This window comes from Micropterus salmoides, unplaced genomic scaffold (genome assembly GCF_014851395.1).
Source record: "Micropterus salmoides isolate LMB-PRFRI ecotype aquatic unplaced genomic scaffold, ASM1485139v1 Ms_hic_scaffold_10, whole genome shotgun sequence".
Classification (NCBI taxonomy): domain Eukaryota; kingdom Metazoa; phylum Chordata; class Actinopteri; order Centrarchiformes; family Centrarchidae; genus Micropterus; species Micropterus salmoides.
In genome coordinates this window covers 36,973,121-37,001,101 of record NW_024040041.1, presented here as the reverse complement: position 1 = coordinate 37,001,101, position 27,981 = coordinate 36,973,121, and the positions used below count along the sequence as shown (strand labels likewise).

Below are 27,981 nucleotides of genomic sequence, written 5' to 3'. Positions count from 1 at the left end.
TTCCCAATAGCCAATCCGCCCCTGCTAACACCTGCGCTGCTACTCCCTCTCTGGAGGAACAAAGATTGGCAACATTTTAGAGAATTGTTAGAAATTAAGAAGCGTTACTGAAATGTTGTTTAGGAAAAGTTGGATCAGGGGATAAAAGGATCGGGGTCAGAGAATCATCGACCTTTCAATACATTAAAATGATCTACCTGGTTTTATTTAGCAAAGCTTAAAAACATACAAAGCCTACGTCCAGAAACACTTTGAGATAGAAGAGAAGAGAATAAAGAAACCAAACAGAATTTCTGGGTCTAAAAAGCCATGAAGCTGTTCAGAAGACACTTCCTGCTGCTTCCTCTCGTCATTTGTCACCATCTGTAGACGGTCAGAAACTAAGCAACACACTTATTCACTGGTTATACAGAGTCTGCTAATCTACGGAAGCTAGCACTTTATGTGTTTATTTATAACTCTACACTATATTTCTGACCACTGAAAATTTAAGAAAACACATGATGATGATTATCAGTATTTTCACATATTCAAACTGATCCAGGAGCTGACTTCAGATCCATCATGTTATTGTTAAAGACAGCTGCTGTCACTCTGTTCACAGCTCAGAAGGCGTGCTCAGTGGTGACATCAGCGGTGATGTCATCATAATCGCCATCCAATTCGTCACTTCCTCCAACCCGCTGGGTCATCTCCATGGAGACGGCTGGTTTGTTTCCTGTCTTCCTGCTGCAGCAGATGGACAGCATCAGACCAGTAGAGACGCAGTATGGACAGAAGACCACTAGATGGCAGCAGAGTCTGAGCACAGACAGAGAGGAGTCTGACGGAGGAGAACAAGAAGCACAGTCAGGTTTGTTGCCAAGTAGGTTTTTAAGCCCTAAGTGCCCATCAATTCAAATATTGTTTTTACTCTGTTTCCCTTTGATAACAGGATAATTATCGAGATCTTGAGATAAAAATTTTTGTTTTCCCGTGCACACAATCCTGTGCCAACTGAGCTCACCAATTTCACTGGAAACTTTTCTGAAATCATCCTAAAGAAACAAACCTACCGACCCCTGTATTCAGCTATGATTTGTTATCTCAAGATCACGAGGAAATTATCCTGTTTTCACATGAAAACGGAGTAAAATCTATGGCCGCTTAGGGCTTCCGTAGTTTTACAACACACAAGGAATTTGTCTTTTTGTGAGTAACAATAAAGAAAATAAAAAACAAGAACATTAAAAGTCAAGAATCATAAACGTAAAATAGAAAGTTGAAGAATTAAATAGTTGTGTTTACAATGATTCAATGGGAGGGACAACTTATAACAGGAAGGAGGGGTCTGGACAGTTTGGTGGAATCACCTCATCAACACTGATTTATACCTTCATTTTATGTTCATTTCACACAGAAGGATCAACAAACAAATGTAGAACCAAATGTCATTCATTGTGGTTTCATGTTCCTAATATTACTTTCAATAAAATATTCAGTGTGAGAATCTAAGCTTTAAGAACTTTTGACCTTTTGACTTTATTATTAGTTTGAGAGCTGCAAGTTCAGCTTTAAAATTTAATTACTTGGATTGCTGATAGCTGTAATGGTTGATTTTATGATTTTTATGAATTTTAAAATGAATCAGTTTCTATGGGATCACAGACTCAACAAGCTTATTGCTACAGCATATGTGCAGCGACAGACTCCATTCACGTTTTCAACTACTGAAAAAGTGTTGATTGTTCCAATTTGTACCTGGCATTTGCAAAAGATGTTTAGTTTTGGAAATATTTATTTTCAAAGCGAAGGGATTTACAGTTTTTGGAGATTTCATCAGTGTCACATGGAGCAGAGCTTTTGGCAGACAGATGTTTATCTAAACTGCTCCTGGTCACGCATATTCATCTCCATAAGCACATAGTAGGCATCAAAATGCAGCCATAAGCCTTTTCTTTGTCAAAATGCAACATCTTCCTTAATGGAGGTATAGTATTTTAGATTTACAACTTAATTAATAGATAACCCACAGTCAAGGTCTCATTCACTCTAATACAGCAAAAAATTAAACTACAGACTGACTTCTCCTCACCTTCCTAATTCTTAAACGTGCAAAATCTTCCTTCATGTTTAGAAACATGCCATATTAGCTCGTACTCAAAATACTAAAATACAAAAATCACAGCTGAAAAGCTTCATTTTTAAGGTAAATGCTCTATTTCATCAACAACAAGCGGTTATCAGACCTGGTCTGATCCGGAGAGACGGCATCCATCCCACTTGGGAAGGAGCAGCTCTCATTTCTAGAAATCTGGCCAAGTTTGAGACCAGGAGGCAGAGTCGCAGTCTAACACACTTCTCTGCTCCTCCATTTCAGGAGTTACTTAGTGAAAATCCTATAGTGACGGTGTCTGCCCCCCCACCATCGAAATTATTTAAATCAAAGGTAAACAGAAGAGGAGCTGTGCATAAAAACCTCATAAAAATTAAAACCACAAGAGCAATAGTGCAAACGAATAGGAGAGTTAAATGTGGACTCTTAAACATCAGATCTCTCTCTTCTAAAGGTGTACTAGTAAATGAACTAATATCAGATTATGATATTGATTTATTTGGTCTTACTGAAACCTGGCTGGGTGATGCCTAAATGAATCCACCCCTCCCAGTCATATTAATACTCACATTCCTCGAGGCACAGGCCGAGGAGGTGGAGTTGCAGCTATCTTCGACTCTAGCCTACTAATCAGCTCTAAACCAAAACTAAACTATAACTCATTTGAAAGCCTTGTTCTTAGTCTTTCGCACCCAAGTTGTAAATCACTGCAACCAATTCTCTTCGTTATAGTGTACCGAGCACCTGGCCCGTATTCTGAATTCTTATCTGAATTTGCAGAGTTTTTGTCAACTTTAGTCCTTAAAACGGACAAAGTTATTATTGTAGGAGATTTTAATATTCATGTGGACGTTGAGAATGACAGCTTTAGTACTGCTTTTATCTCTCTGTTAGATTCCATCGGCTTCTCTCAGAGTGTTCATGAACCGACTCACTGTTTTAACCACACCCTCGACCTTGTTTTGGTGTACGGTATTGAAATTGAACATTTAGTGGTGTTCCCACAGAATCCCTCTTTATCCGACCACTGTTTGATAACTTTTGAGTTTGTATTGCTGAACTACTCGCCATTGGGTAAAAATTTCTATACAAGATGTCTGTCTGATAGTGCTGTAGCTAAATTTAAGGATGCGATTCCATCAGCTCTAAATTCATTATCTAGTCACAAAGTAACGGAGGACTCCTATGCTAATTTTGGTTCCTCCCAAATCGATCATCTTGTTGATAGTGCTGCAGGCTCGCTGCGAATGACACTCGACTCTGTAGCCCCTCTAAAAAAGAAAATACTAAAACAAAGACGGTTAGCTCCATGGTATAATACTGAAACTCGCAAATTAAAGCAAATATCGCGGAAACTTGAGAGGAATTGGCGTTCCACCAAAGTGGAAAATTCTCGTTTAATTTGGCAAGATAGTCTTAAAACTTATAGGAAGGTCCTCCGTAATGCTAGAGCAGCGTACTACTCATCATTAATAGAGGAAAATAGGAACAACCCCAGGTTTCTTTTCAGCACTGTAGCCAGGCTGACAGAGAGTCACAGCTCTATTGAGCCAAGTATTCCCATAGCTCTCAGTAGTTACGACTTCATGAGCTTCTTTAATGATAAAATTCTAGCTATTAGAGACAAAATTCACCAAGACCTGCCCTCAACTGGCACCAACTTATCTCTTAACTCAGGAACCTTAGAAACAGCTGTAGAACCAGATATATGTTTAGACTGTTTTGCTTCCCTCAATCTTTACCAACTAACTTCAATAATTTCTTCATCTAAACCATCAACCTGCCTCTTAGACCCCATCCCGACTAGGCTGCTTAAAGATGTTTTACCCTTAGTCAGCACTTCTATACTAGATATGATCAATCTATCTTTATCAACAGGCTATGTACCACAGTACTTTAAAGTAGCTGTAATTAAACCTCTTCTGAAAAAGCCCAAACTTGATCCGGATGTTTTAGCCAACTATAGACCTATATCTAACCTTCCATTTCTCTCTAAGGTTCTGGAGAAAGCAGTTGCTAAACAGCTGTGTGACTTTCTACAGAGCAATAGTTTATTTGAGGATTTTCAGTCAGGATTTAGAGCTCATTATAGCACAGAGACAGCACTGGTGAAAATTACTAACAACCTCCTTATTGCATCAGACAACGGACTTGTCTCTGTACTGGTTTTATTAGATCTTAGTGCTGCATTTGATACCATTGACCATCAGATCCTATTGCAGAGACTGGAATATTTCATTGGCATTAAAGGAACCGCACTAAGCTGGTTTAAGTCCTATTTATCAGATCGATTTCAGTTTGTACATGTTAACGATGAGTCCTCCATGCATGCCAAAGTTAGTCATGGAGTTCCTCAAGGATCTGTCCTCGGACCAATCCTCTTCACTTTATATATGCTTCCTTTAGGCAATATTATCAGGAAATATTCCATAAGCTTTCATTGTTATGCAGATGATACTCAGCTATATCTATCGATCAAGCCAGATGAAACTCATCAGTTAGCTAAACTTCAAATGTGCCTTCAGGATGTTAAAACCTGGATGACCTGTAATTTTCTAATGTTAAACTCAGATAAAACTGAAGTTATTGCTCTGGGGCCTAAGCACCTCCGTGACGCATTATCTAAAGATATAGTTTCCCTGGATGGCATCGCCCTGGCCTCCAGCACCACTGTGAGGAATCTTGGAGTTATCTTTGATCAGGACATGTCGTTTAAGTCTCACATTAAGCAAATTTCAAGGACCGCCTGTGGAACCAGGTTCCAGTTTGGGTTCAGGAGGCAGACACCATCTCCACATTTAAGAGTAGGCTTAAGACTTTCCTCTTTGATAAAGCTTATAGTTAGGGCTGGCTCAGGTGAGTCCTGAACCATCCCTTAGTTATGCTGCTATAGGCCTAGACTGCCGGGGGGATTTCCCATGATGCACTGAGCTCCTCTCTCCTCTACTTTCTCTCCCTCTGTATGCAATCTCATCCCATTATTGCATGTTACTAACACAACTTCTCCCCTTTCTGGTAGTCTTGTGCTTTCTCGTGTCTCTCCTCTCTCCTCCTCTCATTTCCTGCAGGTGTTTCTGGCTCTGGAGCTGTGGAGTCTGGATCTGTGGTTGCGGGTCACCTGCTGCCCCCGTGTTCCTGCTCGACACCCTCTGCTGCAACGACTATTGTTGCTAGTCTTATTGTTATTATTGTTATTATAATCATTAGCATTACGATGGTTACCATTAACACTATTATAAATATCTGTACCATTTTTCATTTAGTCTATAGCAACATCACCTTTACTGTCTGTACCTCTGTGTGGATATTGTGTAGGCTGCCTCCCTCCTCTCTCTCTCTCTCTCTCTCTCTCCTTACATCCCTCTCTTTTTCTCTCTGTTCCTCTCCTGCTCTCTCTCGCTCTCTCCCTCTCTCTCCCTCTCTCTTTCCCTCTCTCTCTCTCTCTCTCCTTCACCCCAACCGGTGGAGGCAGATGGCCGCCCACCCTGAGCCATGGTTCTGCTCGATGGTTTCTGCCTCTTAAAAGGTCTAGACCTGCTCTTTTATGAAAAGCGCTGTGAGATAACTGTTGTTGTGATTTGGCGCTATATAAATAAAATTGAATTGAATTGAATTAGTTTGATCCCCAGCTTGGGCGAGAGTGTTAATTAGTCACAGCTTCAATCTTTCACAGTGGTGAGTGGTGTTTGACCATAATGACTACCAACACAATGTTCAGTTTGTTCAAGGGGGTAAGCCAGAGATCAAACAGTGAAGCCGACCAAAGACGGTTCCATGTAGGCCCAAAAATGGCGTCTAAACCCTGTGACATCCTGTCGCACATGAGATATGTAACCGTATTGCTTGGATTATAAACTCTGTGTGAATCTAGCCAGAAGACTTTTGAATTACGGTGTTTCTGCTTTTGCTCTACGTCATCAAACCACGGTTTTGCTGCGCGATCATGCGTAGTAGACACTGATGCCAAAAGGAAGTAGCCCTGTAGTAGTATTTTATTGGTCCAAAACTGGCTTCACTGCTTTCCATTCAAATCAGCGGGGTGGCTTCGTCCAGTAATATACTGTCTATGGCTTGTACTATGGAAGAGGATTAGGGCCACATGTGAAAAATGGGAATTCTAACATTAAACTCGGACGTCAAATAAATATTTAACATGTGGCCCTAATCATCTTCCTTATCCTACTAATTGTAGTGATTTGTGTTAAATTTGTATATTTACAAGCACAACACTGCTGTTGAAGCTGTTTGTGGTCATCGAGTGCATTCTATTGGTGCATTGGAGGCATTTCATCTCACTAACCCAAATCAGATTAAGCAAGTAAAAACCTTCTTCTAATGGTGTATCTTAATAGTCCAGTGGTTCAAATCCTACTCAGGGCATGTTAACCACATGCAGTAAACTGGAACTTTATTTGCTGACCAAGGCTGTGGATTTAGGTGTCACAGGATTGAACAGCACTAACGGCTACAAGCTCTCACATGCATTTTCTTTAGGAAATGTCCATTCTAGTTAATGTTTTGTCCCAGTTGATCTTATTCTGATATCATTATTAGGGTTAAACCTCTGTTGCTGTTCGACTCTTTCTGTATCTTTCACTTTTCACAACCTCACCTGCAGAAACAAGCAGTCCACTCAGCAACACAGCCGCACCTGCAACAGGTAGACAGAGGTCACTAAAGGTCAGAGGTCACTAAAGGTCAGAGGTCAACAGACAGACCGACAGACTTCCATCAGCTCACCTGCAGCAGTCAGCACAGCCAGACCTACAACAGGAGAACAAGGTTTACTAAAGGTCAGAGGTCAGCAGGTTAACTTTGTATTCAAATATATAAACAGTTAGTGGAAAATATCTAACTGAGCTTTCAGCAGCATCTCATGGTGTTCATCAGTAAATGGAGTTGGCTCAGGTGTCATCATGTGACCTACAGGTACATCACATCTCCCCCCATATACAAGCAGCTGTTACCATGGGACTGAGGGTCTGTACCTCACATGACCACACCTGAAGCATCTCCAGAACTACCAAGCAAACGCCATGAGCTGATGAAGACCATGAGATGTGGCTGAAAGCTCTGGAAAAGCTCTAAGTGGACACTGAGTTAAGGTTATATTGTCCGCCTCTAAATCAACAAACTCTCTGTAGAGAAAAGAAACTTGTGAGAGAATCAAAGTCAGGAAGGTTTAAAGTAAGGAGAACATTTCCATCCTGAAACTGAACACCAGTGGAAATTAAAAGTCCAGTTGATGAAGCAGAGTTTCAGTTCAGACATCAAGCAGCAGCTGCTTCACTCATGCTTCACCATCACTGCTCAGGTGTAGAACAGGTGTGTGTGTACCTGCAGTGTGTTTCCTTTGAGCAGATCTGACAGCATCTGGATCAGCAGGAAACAAACACAGATCAGTCAGGTTATTGGAAATGGAGATCAGAGAGCATTTCTCACGGAGCTGTGTGACAGACGGGTCCCAGGTGTCCTGAGGACGTCACTGATTGGACAGGAGTCCAACCAGTCCCAGGTTGTAGTTCAGTACAGACCTGCTGACTGGATCAGACACAGTCTGGTTCCAGTCTGTTCACATCAGGTGAGTCTGACAGCTTTCATACCTGTTTGATTCCTGCGGAGCAACAGAACTCCGACCAGGACCAGAACCAGAAGAACCAGAAGAACCAGAAGAACCAGAGAACCCACAGCTGCACCAAGTGGAGGAGAAAGAGGGGGGGAAGCTGGGGGAGGAGAAAGGAGAGGAGGAGGAGGAGGAGGAGGAGGAAGAAGAAGAAGAAGAAGAAGGAAAAGGAGGAGCGGATGTACAAGTAGAAGTTGAAGGGGCAGTAGGACCTGGAGGAGAAATCAATAGAACGTGTATCAATACTGTGATCATTTTTATTATCAGGTCAGCAGGTTAGGATGCTTCTCAATTATCTTAATTGCACCCAAGTGTCCTTCACTTGCGTCATTTCCTTGTGTTTCAGTCCCGCCCACAGGAACGAGAAATAAGACGTTCTTTCCTCCAAAGCGTCACGTGAAGCGACGTCTGTTTCTAAAGATGGCTGAGCAGCTTTAACAGCTGGAGAGACTTCTGATGGAGCTTGTGTCTGCACACGTATGCTGATAGCAATAAAGTCTCACAGTTATCGCTGTACGTAGTGATATTCTGATTGTGATTAATCATTGACTAATTATTGAAATTTGATCATGTTGTCCTTTGATTTATTAGGCAAAATGTTTCAGGGGAAATTGAAATGATGACGCTTTCATTCATACATTACATCAGCTGATTTTACTCACGGACCCGCTGGCTGCTTTCATCAGATGTTATCTGAGATCAGCTGCATGTGCAGGTTTCTTTTCCTTTTCTTACTTCTTCAGAGACTTTGGTGCAATTTAGTGACTTGTTTAGTACGACTAGTTTACTACGTTTTACTGTCGTCTATTTGGACTAAACAGTCAGGAATGATCAGCCTCATGTGACTGAATGGAAATAACGATAAATGATGGAAACAGTGTTTCTTGCTGACTGACAGACTCTCCAAATCTCTCTGACATTTTCTCTGACTGCACATGTCTCTATAATAAAGGTTAATGGGAGAAACAACAGAGTCATCTGTTTTACTAAATGCAGAAAGTTGTTTGTGCTCCTTTAGTTGTTCAGCCCTACATTGATCACAGATTTTAACTACACAGTGAATAAAATATAAAACTTTGATACACTTTTTATCTGTTATCTGTCTTCAATTGGTATGAAACTCATTTTATGTTGTATCAGATCAGTTTGTGCTGCTGCAGCGTCCAATCAGTAACAACTAATCCAATAAGGGGGCGTGTCGGTCAGTAAAAGACTTCTGCGAAGGATGCACTTGTGTATCCTGAATCCTCGTGCCCAAATAAGAGCTTTGGGATGGTCTGCAAGGAGCGAAACTCAGGTTCAAGCGAGGAATGAGGATTTGACAAATAAGGGAATTGAGAAGCACACTTAGTTCATATGTTTTATTATTAAGTGATGTCAGTGTCCTGACCTGTGACACTCAGCCATCTCCGAGGAGATTCTTCAGTCTGATCAAAATAACACCAGTAGAGACCTTCATCAGACTGACTGATGTTCCTGATGGTAAACTGTCCTTCAAGATCAGATCCAAGTTTAGAACCATCCCTGATGAAAAAGGCTTCGAGTGCGACCTGATCTTTGCTTCTACAGCGCAGAGTGACATCACTTCCTGTCATCACAGGAAGTGCAGGAATCTCCAGAATAACCTGAGAATCTGAAGAAGAAAACAGAGTTAGTCCATCAGACCAGAACCATATTCAAAGTTAGACCTGTCAGACCAGAGTTATTTACAGACAGTTACATCCTGACCTGTGACACTCAGCCATCTCCGAGGAGATTCTTCAGTCTGATCAAAATAACACCAGTAGAGACCTTCATCAGACTGACTGATGTTCCTGATGGTAAACTGTCCTTCAGGTCCAGATCCAAGTTTAGAACCATCCCTGATGAAAAAGGCTTCGAGTGCGACCTGATCTTTGGTTCTACAGCGCAGAGTGACATCATTTCCTGCCACCACAGGAAGTGCAGGAATCTCCAGAATAACCTGAGAATCTGAAGAAGAAAACAGAGTTAGTCCATCAGACCAGAACCATATTCAAAGTTAGACCTGTCAGACCAGAGTTATTTACAGACAGTTACATCCTGACCTCTGACACTCAGCCATCTCCGAGGAGATTCTTCAGTCTGATCAAAATAACACCAGTAGAGACCTTCATCAGACTGATTGATGTTCCTGATGGTAAACTGTCCTTCAGGTCCAGATCCAAGTTTAGAACCATTCCTGATGAAAAAGGCTTCAAGTGCGACCTGATCTTTGCTTCTACAGCGCAGAGTGACATCACTTCCTGCCACCACAGGAAGTGCATAAATCTCCAGAGTAACCTGAGAATCTGAAGAAGAAGAAAACAGAGTTAGTCCATCAGACCAGAACCATCTGTCCATCTTCAACAGAGAGAGAGTCAGTGATTGTTTTCTCCTCCATCAGCTCACCTGCAGAATCAGTCAGTCCAGACAGCAGCAGCACAGACACACCTGCAACAGGAAGACAGGGGTCACTGAAGGTCAGGGGTCACTGAAGGTCAGAGGTCACTTAAGGTCAGAGGTCATTATAGTGGCCAGTGAAATGAGGTATTAAAACTTTTAATTTATTCAATGAACGGTCTGAATTCAAGAATAAAATAACAAGTGAACGGTTGATCTTTTTCATTTTAATTATTTGACTAATTGTAAATTGTTGTTTCAGTCATAGCCTGTATAAAAGAAGTGGACGTAGCCACGGTGACATCACCCGTTGGTTTGTGGACTACCATTTTGAAGCCTTGAGTTTGGCATCTTGGGATGAGAGGGTGGAGCTAGCTAGCTTGGCTAGCAAGGTGCATCCCTAGTTAACGTTAACTGTCATATTAACTGTGATTCTAATTTTGGCTAGTGAAAAACAGGCTCTAAACTAAATTTACCTACAGGAAAATCTTTTAGTACAACTGAATGCTGAACAAGACGTTTTTAGGACTAAAATGTTGCAGTTAACTTTCATGAAGTGAAACAGCACCCAAAAAACAAGTTCACAAGGTAGCCCCGCCCTAAAGCCTCCCCTGCTTCCTGGTCTCTGTTCCTCTAAACGGGACCATAATTTACTAAATGAACATCATGCTATGTTGAAGAAGACTTGAAATTAGCGACTGAGACCAGAAACTCATCAGGAAAGTGTTTACTGAGGGAAAAAATCAGCTGACAAGTAGAAACATTTTCTCATAGACTTCTATACAATCACACTTCTTTCTGCAGCTGCTGGAGTCGCCCCCTGCTGGCTGCTGGAGAGAATGAAGCTTTTATGGCTCTTCAGCACTGGCTTCACTTTTCAGACCGAGTTTCTTTAAAGAGGTAGTATTATACTTTTTAGGCTTTTCTCTCTCCTTCATTTAGTTATATCTTATCTTTTTTGTGCATGGAATAGGTTTGCCAAGTGAAAAAGCCCAAAGGGAGTTCCAATCCAAGTCTATGTTGCCAAGCTGGTCGGCAACATGTACAGCTGAAACGAAGCGGTGTTTACAGGCTTCTCATTGGCCCACCCTTCTCTGCTTCTGATTGGCTAGTAGTTCTTAACTAGGAACTGAGCATGTGCAACTCCCAACAAAGATCATTTAGAGACAAGATGTATCACTCCATAGCTAAAACGAAGCCTTCAACACAGGCTGAAAAGAGGAGCTGCACCAATGTGCAGTATGACAAAAATATAACCATGTAAACCTGCTCTGGTACAACCTCTAAATAAGATTTTGAACCTGAAAATGAGCAGAATACCTCTTTAAAGATGCACTCAGTATCTGGTCGGCGTTGTGTCTCCTGCCCGTTGACCTGGAGTGAAACGTAAACACTAACCAGAATGACAGATGTAATCTCAGGGGACTGAAGTCTGATCAGAAATAATAAAGAGAGAAGTGTGAGGGAAACCTGACTGGAATTGGTGTCTCCAGTATTCAGTGTTTCAGGAATCAGCAGTTTGATTCTCTCAGTGATGTCAATGTTTTTCTGATTCTTCATCAGGTTTGGTGAAACTCAGTGTCCACATTAATAACCATGGAAATGTCACAGTTAGAGAGGAAGTGACACATGAAAGCAAGATAAGATCAGAATGTCTCAGCTGAGCTTTCCTGTGTGAAAAGAAGAACTTCAGTGGTGCTAAAAACACCTCTGATCACAGCTACAAGCTGTCTAAGGCAGCTGTCCTCGACCACCAGAGGGTGGTGAAAACTGCTCAGCACATCCATGAACGGGACCCGTTCTTCCATGAAGGACCTCTACACCCAGCAGTGCAGGAAGAAGGCCAACGAGGGGAAAGGGGACTAATTATGCATGGCCCTCATGTGAGGAGGGCCCATAGAGATACTATGAATAGCCGTTGATGCTGGGAAAGTCCCATACAGAATGCCTATGTAAAGGTCCAGAACTTTGTGCCCACTTGATGTAATACCTACAAAATTTTTACTGAAAGTAATAGATTCTGTTGGGCCCCATTTGATCTCTGTTTTCAACAGCTCCCTATCTACTGGTTGTGTCCCTGATTATTTTAAAACGGCTTGCGTGAACCCACTTTTAAAGAAACCTGGTTTAGATCCCTCCCTCCCACAAAATTTTAGACCAATTTCAAAACTGCCTTTTATTGCAAAGATTCTAGAAAGAATTGTGTCCAAACAGCTGCTCACTGTGCTGGAAAATAACAAAATATTTGAAAAGTTTCAGTCTGGTTTTAGGAAGTACCACAGCACTGAGACTGCCCTGCTTAAAGTCACCAATGACCTTTTAATGTCTGCTGATGAAGGCATGTGCTCAGTCCTGGTACTCCTGGACCTTAGCGCTGCTTTTGACACCATTGATCACAACATCATGTTAGACAGACTGAGGCACTGGGTGGGGATCTCTGGTACTGCTCTAGAATGGTTTTCATCCTACCTGTCAAATAGGAAGTTTTGCGTGTCTGTAAACAACTATGTCTCTTCATTCTGTCCAGTTAAATATGGTGTGCCTCAGGGGTCGGTCTTAGGACCCATTTTGTTTTCCTTGTATCTGCTTCCCCTTGGACATATTATCCATAAACATGGCATTTCTTTTCATATTTATGCTGATGACACACAAATATACTTGCCCGTCAGATCCACAGACCCTGGAATGCTGAGTTCACTTAACAACTGCCTTTGTGAAGTTAAAAAATGGATGTCAAATAATTTCCTCCAGCTGAACTCAGACAAAACAGAAATCCTGGTCATCGGGTCTCAGTAGATGGCAAATCAAATACTGCCATCTGCTGGTTCCCTAGTAAATCACATTAAGCCTGTGGCAAAGAACCTTGGTGTTTGGTTTGATAGTAACTTAAATTTCAAGCAGCACACCACAAAGCTTGTTCAATCATGTTTTTATCAACTTAGAAATATAGCTAAAATTAGATCAATGTTAACTTTTAAGGACACCGAGACCATTTTACACGCCTTCATCTCATCACGCCTGGATTATTGCAACAGCCTTTTCACCTGTTTAACCCAAAAATCTATTGATCGACTCCAGACTGTCCAGAACTCAGCTGCCAGGCTTTTAACCAGAACAAAGAAATATGACCACATTACTCCTATTTTAGCTTCATTACACTGGCTCCCAGTATGTTTTAGAATTTACTTTAAAATTCTATTGATCACTTTTAAAGCTCTTCATGGCCTCTCGCCTTGTTATATTTCTGACCTTTTAGTCCCATACGCACCAGCACGTACCTTGAGATCCTCGGGCAGAGGTCTGTTGTCTGTTCCAGAGTCTCGACTGAAAACTAAAGGGGACAGAGCGTTTGCTGTCAGGGCCCCGAGGCTCTGGAACAGCCTGCCCGAGGAAATCAGGTCGGCTGAGTCAGTGAACTCTTTTAAGTCCCTTCTTAAAACATACTTTTATAGGAGAGCTTTTCCCGATCTTATTTGACTTTATTTTATCCCTTTTATTTATTGTTTTTTACTAATTTTATATTAAATTTTCATGCTCTTATCTTTTTTTGTATTATTCTTTACACTTGTTAAAGCACTTTGTAACTTGTTTTTGAAAAGTGCTCTACAAATAAGGATTATTATTATATTATTACCTGCAGCAATAGAGTCAGGGACAGCTTCATCTCACAGACCATAAGACTGCTGGTTGAGCTCTCAACAGCGCTTTCTATCAGAACCAGTTTCAGCATTCAGCAGTTTGACCTACAGTAACTCGTCTGTTGAATCGGACCACATCGGCCAGCCTTCACTCCCCACAAACATCAATAAGCCTTGGCCACCCATTACCCTGTCGCCGGTTCACCACCTTACCTTCCTTAGACCACTTTTGATAGGTAATGACCACTGCAGACCATTTTGGAGACGTTCTGATCCAGTCGTCTAGCCATCACAGTTAGGCCCTTGTCAAAGTCACTCAAATCGCTACGCTTGACCATTTGGTTTGGTGCTATGATAACGAGATAATCAGTGTTACTCTCTTCACCTGTCAGTGGTCATAATGTTATGGTTGATCTTTGCATATTATATTTAATTTCTGAAAATATTCTATTCCTATATTTTAACTTCAGCACTATTTTATGTCTCAGATTCTTTCATTTTACTTGCACTTTTCCTTCTACACTTAGTGTGAGCATTGTTTGAGGAGCCTGAATTTCATTGCAGACGACTGCTTCACCGTAATTGTTGAGCATCTGACAATAAAGGAGGTGAAGTTGAACATTAAGGCCTGATGAGACGAGGCTGTACGTACTGAATATCCTTGATTCCACCTTAACCTCATTAATTATCTGTCTTCATCCTCGGCTTTTCCTTTCTTTGCATGTTGTTTTTATTTATTTAGTTTGGATTGTAGCTAACTAGCATGTGTTGGCACATAGCATTATTTATTGCTGCACAGTAACATCATGTGCATATTTATTATGTTGTATGAATTATGAAATATCTTTTTAACAGGGAGGACAGAAATTCAGTGAAAGTCATTGGAAGTTGTTATCAGCTGCTGATCAGTGAGCCTGTTCCCTGTCAAACAAACTGATCAAAACACAGAAAGCTTCTTGATGGTGGAAGAAATGAACCATGTGACTGCAGCGTTCAGCAAAAAGCTTTTTCTATCACTTCTATTAAAGAGGAATAGTTTCGTCTTCTTTTTCCTCAGTATGAGTGCAGACACTGAAGTATGTGTTGGAGCTGTGATGGATGGATGGATGGATGGATGGATGGATGGATGGATGGATGGATGTGTTGGACTCACCGAGCAGCAGAGACACAGATGAAGCCTTCATGTTGTCTGGATGTCGACTGTCAGTCAGTCTGAACAGCAGAGTGACGCCTTCAGCTTCACTTCCCTTTTAACACAGTCAGCGCTGCATGCCACCCTGCTGCTCATGATTGGTGCTCGAAAGCGAGGGCGGGGCTACCTGTTTTAATGGGATGCAGTGTCGTGTATGAAGCTAAAAATCCTCCTCAACAGGAACTGGAGGTTCAGTTTTAGCTGCTCTCCAATGAATCAGGTACAGGAGGTTTTGGACCCGGGCAGAGCAGGTTCAGTATACTTAATTATAGTGAAAAGCAAACCAAAGGGTACAAGCTTATGGTAACTGAGGTAGGTAAGGGTTAAGAAACCAGTTAAGCACTCCAGAACTGAGGCAAACAAATCCAGTAAGGCAAATAATCCAAGTCCAAAACTCAGAAAGGAAGTCTATGAAACCAGCCATAGGGGAAATAACTCAGAGAAACACTAAAGATATCACTGGAAGGCTAGACAGACAACAAAAGATGGAGATAATGAGATACAGGTGAAAACAATACCCATGAGGACCAATTTAACACAATAAAATAGGAATTTACAAAAATCTAAATCACAACCACATACCAACCAATACCCCCGCCGACGGAAGTCAGTAAAGTCACAGAAAGTCCATGAAAAATCAGGTCGGTGGAGTAAGTTCCAAAAAATGGATTCAAGGACAAGTGTGGAGTGAGCTGAAGAAATGAGCAGGTGCTCAAAGGTGGATGGCCAGTGACCTAGACAGGGAAGGAGCTCATAGAACTCAGGCGACAGCCTGGAGGCATTAATGAAGCTGAACTGGATGTCAGAAAGGCTGAGTGAAGTGGCAGGAGGTAGAGATGTGGACCCAAAATGCAGACACCAGAACAAAGGAGGTTCAGTTGATGATATTTTAATACAGTCCAACAGAAACTCACTGGCTTACACTTGGTGTAGCAGTCCAAAGTCCAAACTAAACAGCAAAATCCAAACAGGAAGCAGGTCTACACTAACATAGAGACATAGAACTAAGGACTAAGACACAGACACAAGGAGAGAACAGACAGGGCATAGTGATCACAGGGGGAGCAGACAGAAACTAACAACAACCAAACAGAGAAACACACAGGGACTAGGATGAAACAGAACACAACGTAGACAAGACCAAAATAATAAAACCCAGAAGTACACAGACCAGGAGTAACTCTAGAACATGAACTAAGGCACATGACTAAGAACTAAGACACAGGACTAAGAACTGAGGCAAATAGCTAAAATGCAAGACTAAGAACTGAGATAAGAGACAAGACTGATACTTACTAACTTAAACATGCAAATTAACAAAATACTAAACTACGCTAATAAACATAAACCCCTAAACAAGATCACAGAGGCAATGGGTAAAACAGAAAGGACAATAAACAAAATAACAGAAAAACACTACACTGACGTACATTTACATTTACATTTACATTACTGAAACCCAAGGTCGTGACACTGGAGACAAGGCAGGCAGCCTGGAGGCAGAACAGATGGGCAACCAGGAGGCAAGACTGAAGGGCAAATCAGGTCTGGAGGACGACCGAAAGGAGATAGGTGATGAAGGCGGAAACCCTCATCTGGCCAGCTGAGTCTCTGGGGAGCTGTACAACAAAGTCTTTGGAGCGTTGATCAGCTGAATCTCAGTGGAACTGGCTAACAACATCTATGGATCACTGATCAGCCGGGTCTCTGGGGAGCAAAACAGCTGAATCTCTGAGGAACTGGCAAGTGCTGGGCTGCTCAGTTTCTGGGGAGCCAGGCAGCAGGAATTCCACAGCTCTGGGCTGCAAAGTCACTGGGACGCTAGGCAGGAGGACCCCAACAGCATTGAGCTGTGGTGAGGACGAGGGCAGCGGAGAGTCAATGATGCTAGATTGCAGGGACTCAGGAAAGCCACTTGAACAGTTCATAGGCTCATAGACTTTTGGGGTTGGGGTTGCCAAATCAGGAACAGCCAGCAGGCTTACAATCCTAAAGCATGATCAACTGGAGTGCAGGCTGATTGCTAGCTGATGGGGTGAAGGCTGGGGGCAAGCCAACCAAGATGAAGGCTTCTGGCTAGCAGGCCGGGTTTAAAGGTTTTCAGCAACAGCACTATACATCATAGAGGACACACAACATAGGGTCATCAACACCCCTGCCATGCAGCTCCAGAAACTAAGGCCTTATCCACACTACTCCGTTTTAGTTTACAAACGGAGAATTAAAACGAATACGATCTCTGTCCACACCAGTGTTTCCGCTGCGTTTTGGAGTTGATCTTCGTCTACATTAAAACAACTGAAAACACACAGCTAGGATCCGTTCAGGTTCACTGGGTATGTCCCAACTATACTGTGTTATGTTCTGGTGCACAATCAACTAGACACTGGCACGTCTTATACTGAGGTGTAAAAAATCCTGTTTTAAGTCCAAAGAGAGCAAAATTATAAAAAGTCATCTATCTTCACATTAACGTGCCTTTCACAGTCAAGTTCAGCGAAGACTGATGAGAGACCGAAAATTATGCCAATGATGAGGGCATCTGCTAACAATCAGTAGAGGATGCAATAAAACAGTCTAATACAGTAATCCCAATACCAAGAAGAGTAAACTTGGAAACACATAACCCCAGTCGTCCATCAAGCAGCCAACACAGGGGTTTAAGGGCACTCCATCTCTCATCAGACTTACATGTCATCAATCCCTGTCATCAGGTTCCAGCAATCAGCCTGCCTTACCAGGGGAACTCCAGAGTCCACCTCGCCACCTCAACTTCCCACCTTCCCTCACTTGCTATCCATCATTGGCTCAGACAGCTTGCCAACTGGAACAGGATCAACTTCTGAATGAATGAATGCCTCCGGTAGTGTCTTTAACCACAAGGCAATATTTACATCACTGTGTGTTACAAGGTCTCACAAGTCCTAGATAATTATCGGATAGAGAATCACAAGACAGAAGAGGGCTTACCCCTCACACTAGGTTTCTCTTCTGCCTCATCCTCCTTCCCTTCACACCTGTGCTGCTACTCCCTCTCTTGAGGGACAAAGATTAGTTACTAAACTAAAAGGATCTGGGTCAGAGAATCATCAACCTTTCAATAGATCAAATGATCTACCAAGTTTTATTTAGCTTAAAGCTTAAAAAACAAAACATACAAAGGCTGTGTCCCGAAACTAACACTTTGAGATAGAAGAGAAAAGAGTGAAAGAAACAGATTTTCTGAGTCTAAAAAGATCTGAAGCTGTTCTGAAAGCTCGTGGTGGCCTGACTCCATACTGAGACAATAATGCTGCTTTCTCCTGTCATTATTACCGTTTGTACATCACAGTATAAATATACATATAAATATATTTATACCCCTGTTTACAAGCTTTTCAACTATTGGAGTGTATATGTTTATCAGTGCCCTGCATATTTAAAATCCTGTTCTATCCTGTCCATTGGCGATACATTAAAGTTTATTAATAATAATGAATTGAATTTGTATAGCGCTTTTCACGAACTTATTTTTAACTTACACGTACACATGCCTACCACAGTATTTTTTTTAAATATATTTTGTCACCAATAACAATAACTGGTCATAATGTAGGTCTGCCTTTTGCCGCCTCCACTGTGTATGCTCTGTGTGTTCTGACACCTTTCAATCAGAACCAGCATCAACTTTTTTCAGTATTTTGACCTTCAGTAGCTCGTCTGTTGGACCATACGGGACAGCCTTCACTCCACACGCACATCAGTGAGCTATGGCCATACATAATCCTTTGTCCAGTTCACCGCTTTACCTTACTTGGGCCGCTTATGATGGTATTGACCATTCTGAAAATGCTCTGACCCAGTTGTCTTAGCCATCACAGTTTGGCCCTTGTCAAAGTTGCTGAAATCATTACAGCTATCCATTTTTCCTGCTTCTAACACATCAACTGTGAGGACACAGTGTTTACCTGCTGTCTAATATATCCCAACCACTGACATGGTACCATGGTAGCCAGATAATCAGTGGTATTAACTTCACCTGGTCATAAGGTTATGGCTGATTGATGTATATAATGTATCATTTTGTACTATATTTATATTCCTATATTTTTACTTCTACACTATTTTGTGTCATATATCTGAGATCCTCTTGTTTTACCTATGATTTTCCTTTTATATTTATTTTTCACGGACATCTTTAACACCTCACTGGAGACACGCCATGTGCCAGTCTGCTTTAAAGCCTCCACCATCATCCCTGTCCACTAAAAACCAAGGACCACAGGACTAAATGACAACCGATACATCCAATGAAGTCTTATGAGAGCCTTGTGTTGTCCCACCTCAAGTCCACTACAGACCCACTCCTGGACCCCTTGCAGTTCACCAACAGAGCCTACAGATCTATAGACGCTGCAGTAAACATGGCCTTTCACTTCTTCCTCCAGCACTTGGACTCACTAGGAACCTACACCAGGATCCTGTTTTTGGATTTCAGCTCTGCCTTCAACACCATCATCCTAACTCTGCTGCAGGACAAGCTCTCTCATCTGAGCATGCCTTAATCCACTCGCAGGTGGATCACAGACTTTTTGTCGGACAGGAAGCAACATGTGAAGCTGGGAAAACATCTTTCAGCACTGGTGACATTTTTAATCTGTTTACTTTTTCGATATTTATATTTATTTATATATTATATTTATATTTATGTTCATGTGTACTGTTGAGCACCAATATATACCAAGGCAAATTCCTCATATGTGAAAATGTACGTGCTGGAGGTTTAAGCTGCTCTGCGCTTAATCAGGTAGCCCCGCTCTCATCGCCGCCAACCAATTACCACAGTAGAAAGGGTCACATGTTCGGTGACTGCTGACCACTTGAGTCAACTGTCTACATCAAAAAAGGGACAGTGTTCTGATTGGTTCATTTCAAAGGTCAAAGGTCAGAGAGAATGGTGAGACTCTAACTGTGTTTGATGTTGTTGGAATCAAACTGAATTTAAACATGATGTCAACACACCAGCAGCGCCCTGACATCCATCAACAGGCAGAAAATAACACTGGTTTATTATCTCGTTTCGCCTCTCAGTACTCTACCTGGACCCAGACTAGTTCTTTCTGCATGGTTGACATAAGGTCAAAGTTCAGACTGGTTCACCTGCAGCAGCAGGTTCGCGCTGCCACCATGTTCAAAATCTTCGCTCTCTGGAGAAAAGAAATGGATCACTTCAGCACAGTTCTGCCATAGACTGTGTGGACAAACTGCCTCCATCTGCTGCAGCTGTTTGATTAAAAACATGTAGGAATTCAGAATGAGTCAGAAACAAAGAGCAAAATGATGAAAAGCTCTGACTGAAAACCTTATACATAAAATCTTTACGGTTGGAAAATGATAAAAACAGGAACAGAGTGATCAGTGAGAGCAAAGACAACATGCTGTGATCTAACTGAGCTGATATCATTGATGCCAGCAGCTCTAATATTAGTTGTATATACATATATTGTATGTACTGCAGTTATTGATATTATGATCTGAATAGATATTAAAACCATGAGAACGTGTTTGAACAGCTGAACCACAGCATGAGTGTGAAAATTTTTCTCTGACTAACTTCTGCTTTTCATGTCTTCACTTCACTCCTTCATCTGGTTTTAACCACATTCGCACCCTCGACACAACATCCGGACTCTGAGCTAGTACGATAACACTGAGCTTAACGATGCAACACTACAACAGTACTGTTATTATGTGAGACCACACAACGCTGGCTGCATGTTTTCTATCTATTATAATGTTGCAGCTCTTTCTTACAACAGCTAAAATAAATGTGAAGCTGCTCACCTATTGTGTCAAGGATGGCTGAGTGCAGTGGCAGGAAACAGAGCTGTGGACCCAAAATGCAGAAACCGGCAACGAGGATGCAGTTCTACAGGATATTTAGTAGAATTAAAACTCAAACAGGCTTACTTGGAGCACAGCAGGCAACAGTCCAAAAAAAGGTAGATCCAAACAAAGGATAATCCAAAGGGTCAGCAGAGAATCCAAAAAACAAGAGATAAGGGCGCAGGCAGAATACTCAAGACAACACAACAAAGACCAAACAGTACTGAGGGTTTAAATACTGACAGAGCACAACACATGCCAGGCAGGCAGGGTAATTAGACACAACTGAGACACATGAGGGTAATCAAGGCAGAGACAGAAAAAAGCAAGTTCAGGGGACAGAGACAGAACCTAACTGGAAAAACGACTGACACAAAACATGGAACAAATGCAAAATAACCAAAAACGAGTTACAGAAACTACAGAACCCAAACCAGAAAACAAAGAATCCCATAATAATGGGCCAAAGGAAGACTAGAACTAAACTAGACAGAACACGGAGAAGGAAACAGGCAGACTGAACAATAATAAATACAGGAGTGAAACCCAAGACAGAAACAAACAGCAGACAAGGCAAAAAATTGACAATAGACTAGACAGGAATCAAACAGACTAGACAGAGTGCAAATATGATAGGGATCATGACAAATTGGACTTTCCCAGTCTTCACTATCATGGCAGAGACCAACTAAAAATACCCCTCTCTCCTAGATGCGTTTTACCATTGGCTCTCCGACTGTATCAAAGATCAGTTGATCTTCACTCCCTGGTAGCCTTTACCATGCGCATCAACAGGTGTCTCTGGGAATGGAGGAGAGAGAGATCCTGGTCTACCATCTCCATACTCTCCGTACCACCTCTGGCAATCCTTGCCTCCGCAGGCCAGTGTGCCTTTAGTGGTTCCCCATAGCCTCTGCAGCTGGGCCAGGCTTGGCTCTCCATGGAGGAAAGACTGCGCCAACTGCAGAGCAATCCAGTGCCTGTCCTGCGGCCAAGACTGCCATTTTGTCTCGGCTGGTCCACAAAATGACAGGGATCACTAGTCAACCAGAAGGGGCTGGTGAGCTGGAGATTCTTGCTCTTGGTGGAAGGCTCTGTACAGGATTACACAGTTAGCATCCTCTAAGACTTTAATCCACACCTTCTCAGTACCAGAAATCAGGGCCATGCAACAGGAGATCTACAAGGCGCTGGTGGAAGGGATCTTTTTCTTTGTGGAGAAAACAGATAAGTCCCTGTGACCATGCGTCAATTACGATAGCTGGAATGCTTTTCCACTTATCTCCTCTGCTTGTGAAGTTTTGCAAGAAGCCACCATCTTTTCTAAGCTCAATTTCAGAAACTCGTACCACCTTATACATGTGGTAGAACTTTTATGTTTCCGGTGAGGAATCAAACAAATAAGTAAGTTACAACAAACGGTTGTCTTTTGATATTTAATAAAGTAGAAATTAGAACAAAGAAGTACTTAAAATTATTCAACTGGGGCAGAGGACATACACAATGAAGGGTGATTTGAAGTATCTGGCACAGAGCAAAGAAACGCTTAAACATTTAACACAATGGAATATTTGTGTTGTCTACAAAGGAGCTTTTCTCAGCTGGGAAACTCAGATTCATATGAGTATGAGCAGAGACAAGGCAAAACAGTTCCACAGCTATTCTGTTCCTGGTTTGATGGCTCATCAACTACACCTCGGTGGCAGTGACCACACTCACCTTCCAAGGCATCCCTTCCAATGGTCTTGTCTTCCCAGACACCACCCGTAGTTTCATTGTGGAGGTGGATACCTCACAGGCGTACTCTTGCATTGATTGGCAGAGGACCAGAAGATCAATCCATGCACTTTCTTCTATCCCCGGAAATCAGGAGTTTCTGGCAGTGAAACTAGCTGTAGACGAGTGGAAACTGTTTTTAGTCTGGACTGATCACAAGAACTAGGAGTACATCCATTCAGCCAAGCAACTAAATTCCAGGCTGGCCAGGTTGGCTCTTTTTTTAACCACTTTGAATTTTCTCATTCATACTGCACAGGCTCAAACAAAGCTAAGCCTGGCTTGTCATCCTGAGGTCTGGGGGGAAGCCCTAGCCTGCTGCATCAGCATTTTTGGTGGCCTTTTATAAGGGAGGATACCAAGGAGTTCATCACTGCCTGTACAACCTGTTCACAGCACAAGGGCTGACATCAAGCCTGGCCAGGATTTATTCAGTCTCTGCCAGCCCCACGTTGATCTGGTCTCACATGGACTTCATTACTGGATTGCCTGCATCTCATGATCACAATGTCATCCTCACTGACCAATTTTCTTAGACTGTTCACCTCATTCCAGAGAAACAACAGACCAGGAGCCACAATTTACCTGTTGTGCAGTCTCCAAGGAACCAAGGTCAGTCTGTCATGGGGATTCCACCATTTAACCAATGGCCAAGCACAACACAAACAATTTTAAAAAATAAACCTTTTCCTGGATCAAGTATGCCCTCCATACCCTCTCTCCCTTCCAGTGCTCCCAGGGGTATAAACTGCCCCTTTATCCAAAACAGGAATGCACCGGTCTAAGCTCTCTACCAGCAGGCCACCACCCAACGCTGCTCCCCGGCACCCTGTTATACCACAGGACAACTTGTCTATTTATCCACACAAGACCTTCCTCTGCATGTGGAGTCCAGGAAGCTGACACCATGTTTTATGGGTCCAGTCCCTATCTCAAGGGTAATCAGTCCTGTGGCTATCAGCTTCCACTTGCCCCAGGGAGGAAAAGAAATGCCTACTCTCAGTATAGTTCAGTATAGAAGAAGGATTATCCCTCCTCTGCCGCAGGTTCCTGCCGAAACTCCTCTAAGGCTACTCCTCTCTTGAGAGCCAAAGATTAGCATTCCTGATACTTTAGAGAATTGTTAGAAAACAAAGGGCTTGACCAAAATGTTGTAAAGGACGCCGTGGATGAGGGGATGAAAGGATCAGGTCTAGAGAATCATCAATCTTTCGAAAGATCAAAATGATCTACCTGGTTTTATTTACCAAAGCTTAAAAACATACAAAGCCTACGTCCAATAATACTTTGACATAAAAGAGAGAAAATGAGTAAAATAAAACACACAGAATTCCTGACTCTAACAAGGCTGCAAAAATGCAAAAATCGACTTAAGGCTGAAGTTGATCTAGATGCTTGCGGTGGCCTGACTCCAGACTTGGACACTTCATGGTGTTTTCTCCTGTCATTTGTCTCCATCTGTAGCTGGTCAGAAACTAAGCAACACACTTATTCAATGGTTATACAAAGTACACATGGCTAAACGTAAGCTAATACCTAATGTGTTAATTTATACATTTTTACTATACATTATGTTTCTTACCACTGAAAAACTAAGAGAATGAAGAAAAAAAGATGAAGATAATGATCAGTGATTCAGACAGTTTTCTCTTGTTCAAATTGATCCAGAAGATGACTTTAGAACCTTCTTATTATTGATCCATGTTAAAGACAGCTGCTGTTACTGTTGAAGGTGACCAATCCATACTGGCTCCCTGATCCCTTATGCCCATGGGTAAAAGTGGTTCTCTCAGTCAAAGAAGGTCAACGCAAATGTGCCTATTCAAAGTGATCAAACTAAATCTTTCAAATCACTTGAGATGAAACTGTCCACTATGATGTAATAGGAATTTATTGAAGATAATGTAAAAGACGTTGACAGCTCCCCAAAGCCCCTTACCTTATCCCTATCCATCACAGGGGTGTGTGCCCAAACCTAAGTCATTTTTTTAATGCATGTTTACCGGCTAACCGTACAGGTGTTTCGGCCATCAGCTAGGGTTTTCTACCTTTGTGTTGCTACATTGTTAGATTGTTGTCAAATTAGAAATGTTCTGTTGAATAATGTTTTTCATGACACAGCCAGCTACTAGTGCTTCCAGCCTAGACAGAGCATCTCATACAGACGCACCCGGGTGCGTCTCATAAGGACACTGAGGGGTACTTCTTGCGTCAAATACACTTTGGCAGCCCTTCTGAAAGCATCAGTATCTGACAACCTGAGATGAGAACAGGCAACAACACACAAGTCATTATGAACAGGCACGTTTGTGGTAACTTTATTTGACTGACAGGACCACTTCTGTGCATGTGCAGAAGGGATCGGGCAGCCACTATGGATTGGGCACTGACAACTGTGTTCACAGCTCAGAAGGCGTGCTCAGTGGTGACATCAGCAGTGATGTCATTATACTCTCCATCCAATTTCTCACTTCCTCCAACGGCCTGGGTCATCTCCATGGAGACGGCTGGTTTGTTTCCTGTCTTCCTGCTGCAGCAGATGGACAGCATCAGACCAGTAGAGACGCAGTATGGACAGAAGACCACTAGATGGCAGCAGAGTCTGAGCACAGACAGAGAGGAGTCTGATGGAGGAGAACAAGAATCACAGTCAGGTTTGTTACCAAGAAGGTTTTCAACATACAAGGATGCATCTGTCATTTTGGTGAGTAACAATAAACATAGTGAGAGAAAATAAAAATAAAACTGTACACGTCAAGAATCTTAATTGCCAAATATCATAACATTTTGTGTTTCAATTTTGTATTTCCTGTTTTATGTTTATGGAGTCCTTCCTTGTGTGTTTTTGTTAACTTCACTTCCTGTCTTTGTGTGGTTTCCCAGCAGTGTGATTGTCGGCCCCGTCCTGATTAGCTTCACCTTTGTCTCGTTATCCTCCCCTCACTTGTGTATTTTGTCAGTGTGATCCCCTTGTCGGTTGCCTGTTTGTCTTTGTCAAAAGACTTTGCGTTCAAGGCTTTTCCCAATGTTCTCCCTGTGCTTTTGGATTTATACTTTGCTACCTTTGATTTTGGATTTTGCTCTTCACCCGCTCCCCATCTATGACCCTTGCAAACCTCACCTTACCGTAAGCCTGTATACTCAATCAAATCAAACCTACGGTGTTATTTAAAATTATATATCTCTATCTATAATGATAAATTGAGCAGAATAAATTCTTCTGTATATTTTTATAAATGATTAACTTCCACAAGCTCACCTGCAGAAACAAGCAGTCCACTCAGCAACACAGCCGCACCTGCAACAGGTGGACAGAAATCACTAAAGGTCAGAGGTCAACAGACAGATAGACAGACTTCGACTGCATTTGAAAAGTCTTGTTTGCTTAGGAAAGTTCTGACTGAGTGAAGTGAACCGGAAGTATTTCAGTGGCAGCCATGATAAGAGCTGTTCAAATTCTCTAAAAGCTGAGGAAAGGTGCCTCAATGCTTCCTTTCACATAGGGTACACTGGACCATCCTTTATGAAGGAAAGGAGAGAATGCCGTCCCACAATTCCTTGCGGCGCCAACATTTAAAGCGACACACGTTCTCAAACTCAAACGATAAAATCCATCAACCACATTTAGCAAGATCCTGCAATACAGACGCACATTATGATACTTTAATAAGACTCACAATTACCTTTCTGTTGGCTTTTTTGTAATCTAATACTGTTTCAACACCGTTTTATGTTTCGGGTTGTTGAAATAAGTGTTTTCTACAATAAAAAATAATAAATCATCAAACCATGACGGATAAAGGAGGTTGATCACCATGTAGTTACCATTGGCTATTAAGCCTTTTCTCTCTTTTGCCATAACTTTCTAATATGCATATATCTTAAACTGTCAACAATAACTGAGACCCATTTAAAATGGGTAAAATCATATTGATGACAGTCCTTACGGATTCTCCTTCACATCTTTCCTTGACCTCATGATGTTTTCCATCGAGGTCGAGGAAAGGAGATTTTTTTTACTTTTCGACTGCAGCCCTCCATCAGCTCACCTGCAGCAGTCAGCACAGCCAGACCTACAAAAGGAGAACAAGGTTTACTAAAGGTCAGAGGTCACTAAAGGTCAGAGGTCAACAGACAGACTTCCATCAGCTCACCTGCAGCGGTCAGCACAGCCAGACCTACAACAGGAGAACAAGGTTTACTAAAGGTCAGAGGTCAGCAGGTTAACTTTGTATTCAAATATATAAACAGTTAGTGGAAAATATCTAACTGAGCTTTCAGCAGCATCTCATGGTGTTCATCAGTAAATGGAGTTGGCTCAGGTGTCATCATGTGACCTACAGGTACATCACATCTCCCCCCATATACAAGCAGCTGTTACCATGGGACTGAGGGTCTGTACCTCACATGACCACACCTGAAGCATCTCCAGAACTACCAAGCAAACGCCATGAGCTGATGAAGACCATGAGATGTGGCTGAAAGCTCTGGGAGTCAGGAGTCCAACCAGTCCCAGTTGTAGTTCAGTACAGACCTGCTGACTGGATCAGACACAGTCTGGTTCCAGTCTGTTCACATCAGGTGAGTCTGACAGCTTTCATACCTGTTTGATTCCTGCGGAGCAACAGAACTCCGACCAGGACCAGAACCAGAAGAACCAGAAGAACCAGAGAACCCACAGGTAGTCCAACTGTTAGGAGGGGAGAGGAGAGAGGGGGGGAGGCTGAAGGAGGAGAAGGAGGAGGAGAAGTACTGGAAGGAGGAGGGGCAGCAGGACCTGGAAGGAAAATCAGTAGAACCTGGATCAATGCAGTGATCAGTTTATTATCAGGTCAGCAGGTTAGTTCATATCATATAAACAGGAAGTGATGTCAGTGTCCTGACCTCTGACCCTCAGCCGTCTCCAAGGAGATTCAACAGACTGATCAAAATAACACCAGAAGAGACCTTCATCAGACTGTTGGAAGTTCCTGATGGTAAACTGTCCTTCAGGTCCAGATCCAAGTTTAGAACCATCCCTGAAGAAAAAGGCTTCGAGTGCGACCTGATCTTTGTTTCTACAGCGCAGAGTGACATCACTTCCTGCCATCACAGGAAGTGCAGGAATCTCCAGAGTAACTAGATCATCTGAGGAAGAAAGAAAACAGAGTTAGTCCATCAGACCAGGACCTGGAAGGAAAATCAGTAGAACCTGGATCAATGCAGTGATCAGTTTATTATCAGGTCAGCAGGTTAGTTCATATCATATAAACAGGAAGTGATGTCAGTGTCCTGACCTCTGACGCTCAGCCGTCTCCGAGGAGATTCTTCAGTCTGATCAAAATAACACCAGTAGAGACCTTCATCAGACTGACTGATGTTCCTGATGGTAAACTGTCCTTCAGGTCCAGAT

At 42.2% G+C, this 27,981-nt stretch overlaps 1 protein-coding gene across 2 annotated transcripts; it reads right to left on the bottom strand.

Moving 5' to 3' along the window:
- Positions 1-194: 194 nt before the first annotated feature.
- Positions 195-27,710, bottom strand: LOC119896197. 2 transcript variants are annotated; one of them, XM_038709705.1, is made up of 6 exons: positions 27,474-27,710; positions 27,193-27,366; positions 7,433-7,468; positions 6,836-6,859; positions 6,708-6,746; positions 195-823 (listed from the first exon to the last, which is right to left on the bottom strand). In XM_038709705.1, the coding sequence occupies exons 1-6, from the start codon at positions 27,676-27,678 to the stop codon at positions 606-608; spliced, it is 696 nt and encodes a 231-aa protein (XP_038565633.1). In that variant the 5' UTR covers positions 27,679-27,710; the 3' UTR covers positions 195-605. The 2 variants fall into 2 exon arrangements, with proteins under 2 accessions (XP_038565633.1, XP_038565640.1); XM_038709712.1 differs by lacking the exons at positions 195-823; positions 6,708-6,746; positions 6,836-6,859; positions 7,433-7,468 and adding exons at positions 23,827-25,213; positions 25,849-25,887; positions 26,639-26,662; positions 26,744-26,767.
- Between the last annotated feature and the right edge of the window lie 271 nt (positions 27,711-27,981).